The sequence below is a fragment of the Penicillium paradoxum genome (assembly GCF_028828445.1).
Source record: "Penicillium paradoxum strain IBT 22861 chromosome Unknown utg000007l_segment0_segment0, whole genome shotgun sequence".
NCBI classification, from domain to species: domain Eukaryota; kingdom Fungi; phylum Ascomycota; class Eurotiomycetes; order Eurotiales; family Aspergillaceae; genus Penicillium; species Penicillium paradoxum.
In genome coordinates, this window is record NW_026643185.1 from 4,562,128 (window position 1) to 4,575,482 (window position 13,355).

At 50.6% G+C, this 13,355-nt stretch overlaps 5 protein-coding genes across 5 annotated transcripts; 3 read left to right on the forward strand and 2 right to left on the reverse strand.

Moving 5' to 3' along the window:
• Positions 1–2,452: 2,452 nt before the first annotated feature.
• N7457_009206 (short coiled-coil protein) lies at positions 2,453–3,022 on the forward strand (the record flags this gene model as incomplete). Its single annotated transcript, XM_057180249.1, has 2 exons — positions 2,453–2,754; positions 2,839–3,022. 2 exons carry the CDS (start codon positions 2,453–2,455, stop codon positions 3,020–3,022), a joined length of 486 nt encoding a protein of 161 aa, XP_057028635.1.
• Positions 3,023–6,006: 2,984 nt separating this feature from the next.
• On the reverse strand, positions 6,007–6,983 carry artA (14-3-3 adaptor artA; the record flags this gene model as incomplete). Its single annotated transcript, XM_057180250.1, has 4 exons — positions 6,007–6,111; positions 6,174–6,244; positions 6,314–6,862; positions 6,923–6,983. 4 exons carry the CDS (start codon positions 6,981–6,983, stop codon positions 6,007–6,009), a joined length of 786 nt encoding a protein of 261 aa, XP_057028636.1.
• Positions 6,984–8,330: 1,347 nt separating this feature from the next.
• On the forward strand, positions 8,331–8,925 carry N7457_009208 (uncharacterized protein; the record flags this gene model as incomplete). Its single annotated transcript, XM_057180251.1, has 3 exons — positions 8,331–8,464; positions 8,627–8,815; positions 8,904–8,925. The coding sequence occupies 3 exons, from the start codon at positions 8,331–8,333 to the stop codon at positions 8,923–8,925; spliced, it is 345 nt and encodes a 114-aa protein (XP_057028637.1).
• Positions 8,926–9,544: 619 nt separating this feature from the next.
• Positions 9,545–10,972, forward strand: N7457_009209 (ankyrin repeat domain-containing protein; the record flags this gene model as incomplete). The annotated part of the gene is made up of 1 exon (XM_057180252.1): positions 9,545–10,972. One exon carries the CDS (start codon positions 9,545–9,547, stop codon positions 10,970–10,972), a length of 1,428 nt encoding a protein of 475 aa, XP_057028638.1.
• A 232-nt stretch (positions 10,973–11,204) lies between these two features.
• On the reverse strand, positions 11,205–13,301 carry N7457_009210 (putative nucleoporin Nsp1; the record flags this gene model as incomplete). The annotated part of the gene is made up of 4 exons (XM_057180253.1): positions 11,205–11,414; positions 11,482–11,605; positions 11,666–12,407; positions 12,482–13,301. 4 exons carry the CDS (start codon positions 13,299–13,301, stop codon positions 11,205–11,207), a joined length of 1,896 nt encoding a protein of 631 aa, XP_057028639.1.
• Between the last annotated feature and the right edge of the window lie 54 nt (positions 13,302–13,355).

Sequence of the window (13,355 nt, forward strand, 5' to 3'; positions counted from 1 at the left end):
GGAAAAAAGGGAGACAGGAGTCAAAAAGGCAGCCGATGTCCATCGTGCATCGTACACAAACGCGGAACATTACTACACATCCCCGGCGCTTTCCAAGCTTAAAGTGGCGCCGGCAATCCCCATCGAATGCCAATTTCACGGCGAACGGCATGATTCAGATCATGACCATCGAGCATGGGGATTTACCAGAGCCGAGTATACCGACATTCCTTATCATTGCACTGGGAACGATTTTCTAAGATCGGCGGCTATGAGCCTTTCACCTCCTTTTCGGCTCACGATCCATCAAATTATAAGGGAGCATGTCAAAACCCGCGGGAATGGATCGTCTGAAGCCCAAGCGTTGGGCGCACATTGGTGGTGAGGGAGTGGGCTACGGAGGGCCGATGGTGACTGGTTGCGGGATATTACGACAGGCCTTGGTGCGGAGCAGCAACTTACAGTTGTGCCACTTTTTTCTTTTTTTCTTTTTCTTTTTTCAGTTTCATTTCTTGTCCCATTTTCTGGCGAGGTACCGGGGAGTTTCCTATGTACTTCCCCAGGGTGAATAGGTATACAGATCTTTTGCTTTTTTGTTTTGGGTGGCGCTGGAAGCGGCTAACGAGGGATGAATGGGGATTTGATGACGGATGTGTTTTCCTTGTGCCTTGGATCCAATCCGATGGGCGCTGGATATTAAAAGACATATGATAGACACCTTGTCCCCCTTGTTGGGAGGGTATCACTGTGTTCAGAAAAGAGGGCATAAACAAGATTCATTTATCGAGCTTTTGCCTCGGCCGATCTTCTCCAAGGGCGGGTGTTTCTGCCCCTTGGAATTCGTTGCCATCCCTGAGCATCGAGGATGTACCTTAAAAAGTACGAGATGGAGTCAACGGCTATACTCCTGATGTATAGGTATGTATATGCATGTTATTCCTAGGTGAATTTATATCTCGCTGTCCGCGTGAATGATAATTAAAGGCCAATGAGATCACGGGATTTGACTCTGAGGCTCGATCGACATTGCATGCCCCTCCCCTGAAGGATGGGGATATGACCACATGTGCAAATATTGTATGGATCATACAGTATGTATAGTCGAACCTCGCATCGAGAATTATTGCCCAAAGGTACGGGATATCCGGGTGGAATGGAATGCAGGAGACCCAGGTTCCCGGGGCCAGGTGGCTGAGGACTTTGAATCGTATGGAAATAGACTCCGTCGAACAGCTTACAATCCGGATCTGAAGGTAGCATGTAGGGAATGGTATAATATGGAATAAAACCAATACGTGTTCAATGCCACACTGGCGGTGGAGGCAGAAGAGCGGAACCGACGAGAAAGCGTGTGCCCTATGATGTACCGAGTACTTGATCGGACCATGACGCAAATAGGGAACAGCGGTGTACCGGATACTTGCCCGGAAAGTGTGCGTGGAAAGGGGAATCCAAGGAGCCACCCGTTAGTTAGTCCCATTTACATCCCCCTCGTTTTTCTTGTTTTTTTTTTACCGTTCCCTTCTCACCGATGAATATCGCGTTTCAACCGGATTATGAATGGAAATTGCTATCTGAGGGGAATTGAGCAGTGGATGTGCACGCCATCGAGGATCCATATGAATATAGTAAATTAATACCCAGGTACCTGCAATATACCAGAGAAATACGAACCTATACCCAAAACCAAAAAAAAAAGACCCGATCAAAAATACTGTAGAGAAGTAATACCGAAGGGAAAAAGAAGGATGATCCGACCTTGGAAATCCCAAGGGACATGGGTTCCTCCTACAGGCAAAAACGGTGCTAAGATAGACAATCCCAGGGGAACTCCATAGGTACCACTGGGTACCGCTCCCGTCGCACCATACCTCAGGTCACTCCCATGTACCCCCTCCGCCGTAACGCCGATACCGAAACTCTCTTCCTTTTTCCTCCAAAGCTCTTTTCGGTTTCCCTCTTTCTCTCTTTCTTCTCTTCTCTTTGAACTTCCCACATCCCAAATCCAACTCTCGACTCTCCCGGCGTGGCCAGCCTCTCTTGACGCAAAATAAGAGGAAAACAAGAAAAATTCAGCCAGACCCTCTCTTTGAGCCCACCTTCCCCCTCCCCCCCCGGTTACCCTTCTCTCCCCTCTCTTCCCCCCAATCTCGAATTGCATTTATCTCAACCTACGCATTTCGGATTTCCTAGCCTCATAAAAGTCGACCCCGGTCGTCTTGAAAATCACGCAATCCTCCTCTCCTTTTCGACTTTCCACCGACCCCGGTAGCTACCTCAAGCGTAACACAGATTTCTCATCTGGGGTACATCGCTAGGGGTAGACCGTGGTCGTTCATCCACCGCTTTTTCCTCCGGCCTGAGTTATCCTGCAAACCCTCCCAATCCTGGGGATTTGTTCACACCGCCATCCTGGACCTCCTTTCGATATTGAGTGTCGTGAGCAGTTACCTTTATGGCATCAGATACCGAAATGACTGAAGCCTTTCCCGTGGATACCTTGCCGCAACCGAACGACGGTGGCCGTATGCATATGTCATCCCTTTCATCATCCTCTTCCATATCCGACGCAGAAACAGAGCGTCGCGGCCGATCAGAACGTCCGCGAATGGCGAGCCGCAAACCCAGTGCTTCGATCCTTGTCCCCCGGGACCATCCAGAAATTGAAATTGAGGAGGAAGAATTTCCCCCGGACGACGCTCGCGCAATGAGCCCACGACGCAATTCGGCCGACTTGGAGCGTTTGGGCAAGGAGGCCCGACAAACCCTTCAGGAGTGAGTTTCGGAAGGCGCTTTCGCCCATGAACGCCAGTGTGAGGTGTTCAGAAGCTAACTACATGACTTTTGCCCAAAATCTAGGCAAGCTAAAGCTCTTCAATCATCCCTTCAGGCTCTCGCCGAACGCATCGATGCGGTCAAATCAGACCATGATAAGTTGGAAAACGAGAACAAAATCCTCCAAGACTACATCGGTGGTCTCACTCGCAACATGACCAAAAGCGAAATGACCCGCAGTACGAAAGCACGCAAAGCACAGAAGTAGCCCGGCTTTCCTCCGATGGACGGAATGTTGCAAGGTGGCCGGAGATCTCATCCCGTGAACGTCAATCGGGAGGGCTTAATGGTTTTGCAACAGGCGGTTTACATGCGGTCGCCCTTTTTACCAAGACTCGATTTATTTTTCACTTCCTCATTACGATGAAATCCATGGTCAACGGATTTCTCTTCTCGCCGCACATCCAAGTGGTCGCGCAGTGGGTGCATGCTCCATGTCAGCATGTCACAGTCTAGTAAGACAGCAGGGTTGGAGTTTCTGGCGACATACGAATTTCTTGTCTCCGCGAGCGGATCAGCATTTACCCAAGGGGGAAATCTTACGATCGCCATGTTCTCACTCATCTGCCACCCGACTGGTTCGAGTGGCCACCCTGGACAACCACATTTCGATTCAACGCCACAGAGTCATCATTGTCTCCACAGCCCCCCTGTTCAACCGGGATAGACTGTTGAATCTGAGTTGATGTGTGAATTCGAATTATTTACTCAAGGGGGAGGTGAAAGGGATCGTTCGTGACATCATTGCATGCTTGTTGTCAGATTGGCCCGCCACCTGACTTTTGGCATTGCTCTCCCGGGTCCTTTTGCATCATCCTCCAGAGTCGGTGTGCGACATTTATTCTCTTACGCAGTGTCGATTCTGCCTCTCTTCAATCCTGTCGATATTATTGGGTCTCATTATTTTTCTTGCCTATTTCCCACTCTTTTCATTCGGCGTTTTTGCTTTCTGCGGCGGCTATGTGAAGACATGCTTCACTTGTACTTTTTCATCCTTGCTTTTTTTTTGTTGTCTTTCGATGCATAGCACCTTGGGCGTTTCGGGGACTGGGACTAGACTCGATTTGATTGAATGGCTCTTGCTGGAGCCGCACTGAAATGTTTCTTCGTCATGGGCATTGCATTGGGACGGTCATCGTCGCAGCAGAACGGCGCGGAAAGTGGATGCTTAGGGGTCTTTGGGAGCAGTCCATTCATCTTCTTATCTTTCCTCGCATGCCTACTCGATATTTGGGAGGCTCTCTGTACATCTGCGTTTTCCATCTTTTTCTTTTTATTCTGTCCGCCGGACTGGCTGACCCCAACGACCGATTTGTACCTCTGTATGGGAGAGACAAGGACGCCGTGTGTCTTTTGCTTTTGCTTTTGCTTTTGCTTATCATCGTTATTACGGCTCTTCTACTTGCTTGTTGCACTTGCCATACCCAGGAGCGTGCATGTCTCAAGTCCCCCCCCTTTTCCCTTTATTGTCCTCATACCCCTGTTTTATCAAGCCCGCATGGCTGGTAGCATTGTGGTTTCAACCATAGCAATGAAAATCATTCTAAATCAGGCTATCTTTCGTAGATCTGTAGAGACCGTGGATCCTGTGGCGGTGCCTTACGAATATACCTAGGTAGCCCGATATCATAGCATACCTACCTGGTACCTACATATAAGTACGCAGTACGGAGTATGCGCTCCGTGGATCCCAAATACGATACCATTCAAGACTACATCTACACACACAGGTACTTATCTAGATATGAGTCATTCCAAACGAACAATATACAATACAACCCACATCCGCCATCAAAAAAAAAAAGCCACGATCATACGCCCCCTCCACCAACATGACACCAACAGACGCGCTACGCATAAGCTCGATAGCCCGAACAAAGCCACTGATATCATTGCGGCTTGTCCTGCAGTACTCCGTACAGGGGACATATGCATATCCGTCCCCACAATCAGGTCAAATATGAAACCGTTCTATGCCCAAAACAAAGCGTGCTTTTTTTTTCTCTTTTCCGGGTTTTAAGGGATCGGGGGATATACGGGTGGGCGTTGCGGGCCGCCCCTTGGGTTTATTTTGGGCGATTTGGGTTCCGGTTTCCAGGGGGATTTTTTGGGTGTCTATTTTTGGTATATGGGGGATTTGGGTGTTGGATGCTGGTTGTTATCAAGAGCTGATGGTAGGTAGACTTTGGTGTCAGGGGCTTAGGTTTTGGTGGCTGGCTGCGGGGAAGTCTTGACGTCTGGGCTGATGGTTACTGGCGTAGATGGGCTGTGGACAATAGAGAAATGAAGAAACGGGCATGTCTTCGTGTCAACTGGTCTATATCTCTGGTGTGTTGGTCGGGATGCTGGCCATGGAAGGGATTTATTCTGGACTGCTAAGGGTAGAAAAAGAAGCAGCAGAGGAATACATGTGAACACTAAGGCCTATCTATCTAAGGCGCCTATATGCACATGTTACATCCACATATGCCCAAGTGTAGATAATGATCCTGTCAGATATAGTATCATGTTTTTCCATGCCTGTGAACGATTCAAGCAGGGCCGCTTGCTATTTACCTCGAGATAAGGCGACAGACATAGACTACATTTACACAAAGGAATTACCAGATCAGTGTCTGAGAGGTCATTTTCCAAACCATATCTAGCGGGAATCAAACGCCATATGGCACAGATACGGGGTGATAGGAAAGGTGAAAAAGCCAGTTCGGGGATCGGCAAAGATGCCCTTGAAGTCCTGATAAGGAATTTGAAAAAACTTCTGTGGTGTCTGTGTGTATGTGTTAGGGGCTGGGAGAGTGCGCGCAAGGGGACTCTTTGGGTAGTTAAGAGACAAAGGAGACAAAATAACAAGGAGAATGAAAAAAACGAAAAGAGGAGACAGGATAGATATTCCCCCAGGCAGATAACACAAGCATCGAGCCGACAGAAAAGAAGCAAGTAAGGAAGATTTGAAGCAAAAATGGTCCAAAGAGCATCGATGCCCAGATGTCAGAATGTTTCTCGCGCCGACCCTTGCGAGTCTGCGATACTATAAACCGACAACCAGACCATTGCATCTCATTGCCCTTCCTCCTTCATCTCCAATTTATGCCCCTGCACTAGAAGACCCGTCGCGCGCTTTCTTGCTTTCGGTTGTCCCATCCGTCCTGAGGACGTGAGTCCATCAACGAGGTCTTTTAAGGTGTTAATCATTTACTCAGCGGCAGCCTTCTCGCCCTCGGCGGCGGGCTCCTCCTTCTTCTCGGCAGGAGCGGCGCTCTCGGAAGTGGGCTCAGCCTCGGAAGAAGTCCAGAGGGTCTAGGAAGAATTGCAAGTCAGCACGTGGGGATTCTTCGTGGGCGAATAGTTTTAAAACTCACAAGGTTGTCACGGAGGAGCTGCATGATGAGAGTGGAGTCCTTGTAGCTCTCCTCGCTCAGGGTGTCGAGCTCTGTAGAAAAAAAAACGTTAGTTTTGACCCACGGAAATAAAAGGCAATGCAAAAGTGTAGTTGACTTACCAGCAATGGCATCATCAAAGGCAAGCTTGGCGAGGTGGCAAGCCTGATCGGGAGAGTTCAGGATTTCGTAGTAGAAGACTGAGAAGTTGAGGGCGAGTCCGAGACGGATGGGGTGGGTAGGGGCAAGATCGGTGGAGGCGATCTCGGTAGCAGCCTTGTAGGCCTCGAGGGAGAAGTCGGCAGCACCCTTGCGGCGGTCGCCAATGGCGAACTCAGCGAGGTAGCGGTGGTAATCACCCTTCATCTTGTGATAGAAGACCTTGGACTCGCCGCTCTGGGCAGACTTGATGAGGTGCTCATCCAGAACCTCGAGGATATCGTCGCAGATCTTGGCAAGCTCGGCCTCGATCTTTTGACGGTACTCCTTGATCAGAGCGACCTGGGACTCGTTGCCCTTGGACTCCTCCTTCTGCTCGATCGAGGTGACGATTCTCCACGAGGCACGGCGGGCACCAATGACGTTCTTGTAGGCGACAGACAGGAGGTTGCGCTCCTCAACGGTGAGCTCAACATCGGCCGAAGCAACGACCTTCATGTTCTCGACCATCTCTGTGGCTCATTGTCAACAAACATGTGCCACTAGCGGATCTACGAATCAAGATAACTAACCTTCATAGCGCTCGGCCTGCTCAGCGAGCTTGGCGAGGTAAACAGCGTCTTCGTGACCCATGGTGAAAATGTGTTTTCTACAACCGAAAACTATGTTAGCCGCAAATTCCGCATTGGGTGCCTCCCTTGTCGAGTTGATGATTGAGATGATGGCTGAGAATCACGCCATCGGGCACAGTGCAAGCAGGCGATGGCGAGGGGTATATGTCAACACCCCCCCTCTTCAAATCAACCGGGCAAGGTCGAGTGAATTTGGCATGAATTTCCCATATATAATCTCTGAATCCAATCATTGGGACTAGAGACCCAAGACTCCAGAAATATGGTGGATCATGACGATCCTGGCAGTCACGGAGGTTTGGATTTCCCGTTTGTAGTTGGGGGAGTATGCCAGAAAAGCGGTCGCGGGCAACGGTTTAACGGGTAAACAACGAGATGAGGGCAGGTTGTTTCCCCCATGAATCGGAATGCGATGGGGATTTGGATGAGGGGGGTGTGAATTTCCAGAGGGTCTTGATTCCATGACCATGATTTGTTGATGTGTGGGTTTTGCGGTGATGACCGGGGTGCACGGGAACAGGGCTAGGAGAGAGCAAATTTGGCAGGGGAACAACAGGGAAACACTGACCTGGTTGATAGAAAAGGAAAAGAGGGTGATAAGGAACAGAGAGATGGATGGGAATGGAAGAAGTGAGAGAGTAGGGAGTTAAGAGAGAGGAGGCAGGAGGAAAGGAGGGGGGCAGAAGGCGGTGTTGTTGGGATTTACCTGAACAACCCACTTCTTCGGGCTTTGTTTTTGGGAAATATAAAAAGGGACCAAGGTCACTTTCGATTTTCTCCTATTTTATTTGCAAAGAGGCCACTACCTGTCACTTTTTACCCCCTCCCTTCCCTTCTGTATATCCCAATCTCATCGCTTCTGTGTGGTTCGGTGGGCCTCAACAGCGTCATCCCCCATTCCGCACCCGCCAATCGCCCGGGGGTTCCTTACTTGCGCCTCATTCGAAATCACAACCGCAAAGCAGACACGGGTGATTAGTTCGAACCGTCTAGAACGGCGGGTTACAGATGTAATATTGGAACTATTGGATCATGCTACATGGTTGGGGGAGAACAGAAGTCATCTGCGTAGATTAATGATCCTGGTGATCAAGCCATAGTTCCCAAGTCAAGTCGAATGAGAGAGCCGCGACTTATCGCCATTTTGCGAAGCAGAAATTTCTGTTCACATGACCTGGATCTGACATAAGCCTGTTTCCCCGGCCCATCAGGTGACGTTTCTTGGCGTGTAACGTCATTCGCTATAAGCTTACACTACTACGCTCTCCTCGTACTTCTGTCACCTGCAACCCTTCCTGACCTCTTTGACTCAAATTTTATCTCATCTTTCACCATTCCAACCGTCAATATGCTTCGCCAATTCATCCGTCCTGCCGCTACTGCCAACCGGGCTGTCTTCACCCGCTCCTTCTCCGTTGCTGTTCCTCGTATGGGCGAAGGTGACACCGGTGCCCCTCGCACTGGTGGTGGTGGCGCCAGCGGGTAAGTGAATTGCAGGACTGCACAGCTTCTTACCCCTCCTCCCCGAGACTCGGTTTGCAATGAGCAGACGGTTGCATGGCTGCCTTGCTGCTCTGCCTTGTTGCCAGAGTCGTATGATGTCATACATATTTGGAGGGTCACTAACATCCGTTCCTCTCCTAGTGACTCATTCACCAAGCGCGAGGCTGCTCAGGAGAGCCTTTACATTCGTGAGAAGGAGCTTGAGAAGTATGTTTTTGCAGAGCTGAATGACCAGGGTAACCCCAGAGCTAACCAGGGTGACAGGCTCGCTCAACTTAAGAAGAAGATTACCGAACAGCGCAAGCACTTGGATGAGCTAGAGACCCACATGTAAGTATTCATTGCTACCCTTCGGTCCTTTCCTTCTTTCTGTCGAGTGTAAAGCACATATCGTGGCTGACTGGCTTTCTCTTCTCAGCGATGGCCTGAGCCGGAAATAGATTCGGTACACCTACTCATCTTATGCTTCCATGTGAAGAGCTACCTATTTCAACTGCTGTGTATAATCCCATCTCCGCTCCAGCGAGCTAGCATCTCTGCTCGCTGCGTTGAGATTGTCCCGTTTCAGCGCCTGTTCCTAAACAAGACATCTCTGCCATAGTATGTATGGTGTTCAACAATTCAACAAGCTTCGGCAGAAATAGCTTGGCATATCCTCCGTATGTATTATTCGTAGATGTACTCCGTAGTCTATTATTAGTACGTAAGTAAGGTCGGCATACTCTGATCAGGTACGTAGAAATATATATTTGCATATGCAACTGTGAGACGGCAAAAAAACCCGACAGCCCAATTTTTACCATGTACGCATGAATCACCTTTCTAATCCGCCTCGACCACTGAGAACCAAATTACAATTGTCCCAGGAAGACTGGAACTAAATTGAAGTAGGTATATTGCATTACTCCCTAGTGGTCCCTCGAAGAGTGGTTTGGGCTCCACATAAAGCGGGCCCGTCGGGGCTAGCTCGCTCTTGTGATCCATCATGTTTACTCCAAACCAGATGGGAATTTGAATCCCCACAAACTATTTGGTACATCTAAGACAAATTGCCGCACTATGGCTCTCCTTCTCCTACCAAATGAGCTTCTATTAAACATAGCCAAGAACCAAGAATCCCAAGAAGAAATAAATGCTTTGACAAGAATCAATCACCGCTGTTATGCCCTTCTGAACTCCTTTCTCTATGCCAACAACGTCCGAAACCACGAAGCGAGCGCACTCCACTGGGCGGCAAATCAAGGACAACCCCGGACTGCCCAAAAATCACTCCAACAAGGGGCGGACGTCGAATCCAAAGACCGGGAAACAGCTAGCCGACCATTGATACAATCAGCTCGCTTCGGTCATGCAGATGTTGTCGCGCTGCTGTTGGAACACGGAGCCGATCCGTACGCCAAAAACAGCCCGACGAGCAAGGATGCAATCACGCTAGCTGTCCGCCATAATCAGGCGGCTGTCGCTAAGGTGTTGCTCGAGCATGGCGTTGATGCAAACCAGACTCACTGGGATGGAAGCGGACTGTTACATATTGCTGCTCAAGAGCAGCGCAGCGATCGCAAGGCAGTAACAAGGGTTCTGGTTGAGAAAGGGGCCAACCTGGAAGCTGTCAATGTGCTGGATGAGACTGCATTGCAAGTGGCCTGTGCGGCTGGCTCTGTCGAAGTGGCCCGATGTTTGATGGAATGCGGCGCGGACATGAATAGACGGAGTAAAGATGGAAAGTCATTATTGCATCTTGCATCTATTAAAAACAGAGTTCAGGTTGTCAAAATGTTGATGGAGGAGGGCGCCGATATAGAGGCAAAAAACGACGAAGGTTCTACGCCGCTTCATCAGGCATGCTGGGATGGTCGAGTAGAAACAGCAGCGTTCCTGCTGGATCGGGGTGCAAATATAGAGGCAACGTCGTCTAAAGGACACACACCTTTACTCTTGGGGGTGTTGTGGGAATGCACTTCGTGCGAGATTGAGGCCCTTCGGGAGTACATGAGCTGCGAGGTCGAGGAAATGATCCGAATGACCTCTCTCTTGCTGAAACGAGGCGCCGATCCAAACCGGGCAAATGAGTATGGAATTACACCTTTGCATTGTTCAATATCCACGGGAAACGCGACGATATGCAATGTTCTGCTTCAATATGGCGCCGATCCAGAGTCAAGAACCACAGAGGGTGTAACGCCACTCCACAAAGCAGCATTTTATGGCTCCCTGGAGTCGGCGAAGCACTTGTTGAAGAGGGGGGTTGATGTACAGCCAATGGACGCAGAGGGTGATACACCACTGCACATGGCAGCGCAGAGAAATGATCCGGCATTCGTCAAGTTGCTGCTAGAGGCAGGCGCTAACCGGCTGATCAAGAATCACCAGGGTCAATTGCCGGTGCAAGTAGTACCAGAAGGACCTGCGATATCAGAAGGTGAACCGGCCATACATAACGAAATGATGAACCTCCTGAGGGCTCGGTTTGAAGATCAAAAATTGTGATTACGATGCAAAATACATATACAGCAAACCCTGTTTTTCATGAGCAATATCTGGATTGATTGCATTGGATTCTACGAGAGAAAGTTATGAATCACAAAGCGCATGCGAGCATTTTATTGTGACCGACTATTAGCATTCCCTGACTACAACAGAACATTCCCCAAAGCACATTGAGGTGCCAAGTAGCCGATAACTCCAGGTCCAAATCATTAAAAGTACACCAACAATCCCCTCATCGCCCTTGCATGAAGGATCGGTAGAAGTCATCAGCGGTGTTGTCATTGCCCATGCCAGTGTTAGAGTAGCCATATCCGAGACGAGCAGAGATGGATTGGCCTGCCTTTTGGGCGGCAGCAACCTTTGACTGCAGCTCTGAAGTGCCTTGGTCGATGACCTGGAGCTGGGACAGGTGGGAGTTGAGAATGCGAACAATCTGCGAGATCTATAGAGATGTGTGAGTAGAAAGATTTCAGAAGAAAGGAAATCCATGACATTGGCCCATGACATACCGGTTCATCTGCCTTGTTGGTCTTGGTCAATGTGGATGAAGCGCTGTTGACCTCTTCAATCATGCTGGTAAGATCCTTGCCCATTTCGTCCAAGCGCTCGGAGAGCTTTTCGGCCAGTTTGTAACTAGTCGACGTGTTAATTTTTGAAGAGACCACATGGTTTGATTTGATTGTGGATACTCACGTTGTCTCACGCTCCTGATCAGGTCCTTGCAGGGACTCTCCAGGGCCCACTTGCTTGGTAACCATCTCGTCAACTTCCCGCTCATATCGGTCTAACCATGAGCTGAGTTCATCCTGTTGGCCTTCCACCGCTGATAATTGGCGCTCAACCTCCTGGGTCGCTCGATCCGCATCAACGGTGCTGCCATACAACTTCTGAACCTTGGTACCATTGTCCACCAACAGACGATCCCACTCGGAAACCTTCTCGGCCTGTTCGCGGAAGTCCTTTTGATATTTGCTTAGATCAGTGGCCCACCGGGTGATGATCTCATCCATGGTTTTGTTCTTCAGACGCGATTGAGCCGGGGGAGCAGGACCCGCAGTAGACTGACCAAGAGCAGCGGGCCCGGCTGGACCTGGGGCAGCAGCGCCCGCAGCGGTTGTGGTAGAAGAAGGAGCCGGAGCAGCAGTGGTTTTACCACTAATGCCGCCGAGGGGTGCTAGACTGGGAGTTGTCGCCGGTTGAGTTGTAGAGGTAGCAGGAGCTTTGTTAAACAGGCCACCTGCCGGTGCAGCAGGCGTAGTAGTAGCAGGTGCGGCTGTTGCTGCTGTACCGGGAGTAGTTGTGGCAGCGGAAGCCCCAAACAGGCCTCCAGTAGGAGCCGCAGCTGGGGTAGATGAAGGAGCAGCCGTGGATGTGGCACCTGCCATCGAAGGGAAAAGAGACTTTGAGGTGTTGGCACCCGGTGTGGCGGAAGCTCCTAATGAGAGGGGGTGGTTGCAGTAGAGGCAGGAGCGCCGAGTGCTGGGAATGCAGACTTGGGAGTAGAATCACTGGCGGGAGCAGGTGCCTTGTTGAAGAGAGACGGTGTCTGCGAGCTTTGCGCACCACCCGCGGGCGCGGCTGCGCCGAAGAGCGATTTGGTGGTATCTGCAGCAGCTGGCTCTGCCGGCTTGGCCGCACCGCCGAATAGACCACCGCTGGGCGCGGCAGCAGTATTGCCACCGCCGAACATCGGCTTTGATGCAGCTCCACCGAAAAGATTGCCAGATGACTGCGGCTGTGAGATATTAGGCGTAGATGAGGGTGCAGCAGTAGAGGGAGTAGTCGAAGATGCGGGCTTCGCACCCCCGAAGAGGCTGCTAGGTGGGTTGGACGCTGGCGGAGGACCAGCAGGGGTGGTGGAGTTGTTACCGAATAAAGAACCTCCAACGGGAGCAGGGGTAGCCGTTGCGCCCGCGTTGCCAAACATGCCCTTCGCAGTCGAACCACCACCAAATAGCGCGTTGCTGGAAGTTGGTGTAGTCGATTCTGTGGTCTTATTAGGGGTCTGGTTGCCAAAGAGCGAGCTGGGCTGCGTCCCACTTCCGGTTTGAGCCTTGCTGCCGAAGCTGAAAGCCGGGGTGCCGCCATTGGTCGCATTGGTGGCGGCAGCATTGCCGAAGGTTGGTGTGCTTTGTCCACTTGCGGAGTTTCCTCCAAACAACGACGGCGATGCGCTGTTGCCAGTAGTCGAAGCTCCAACATTTCCGAAAATAGCACCACCAGATGTACTGTTGTTATCCTTCTTGGCGCCGAAAGCATTGCCTGCTGATCCGAAGAGACTTCCACCGGAAGCGCCAGTGGAGGCCGGGGCACCAAAAGTGAATGACATGACGTTGGGTGGGCGCGGTCGACCGAGCTTTGGGTTGGGGTTGATGAGGAAAAA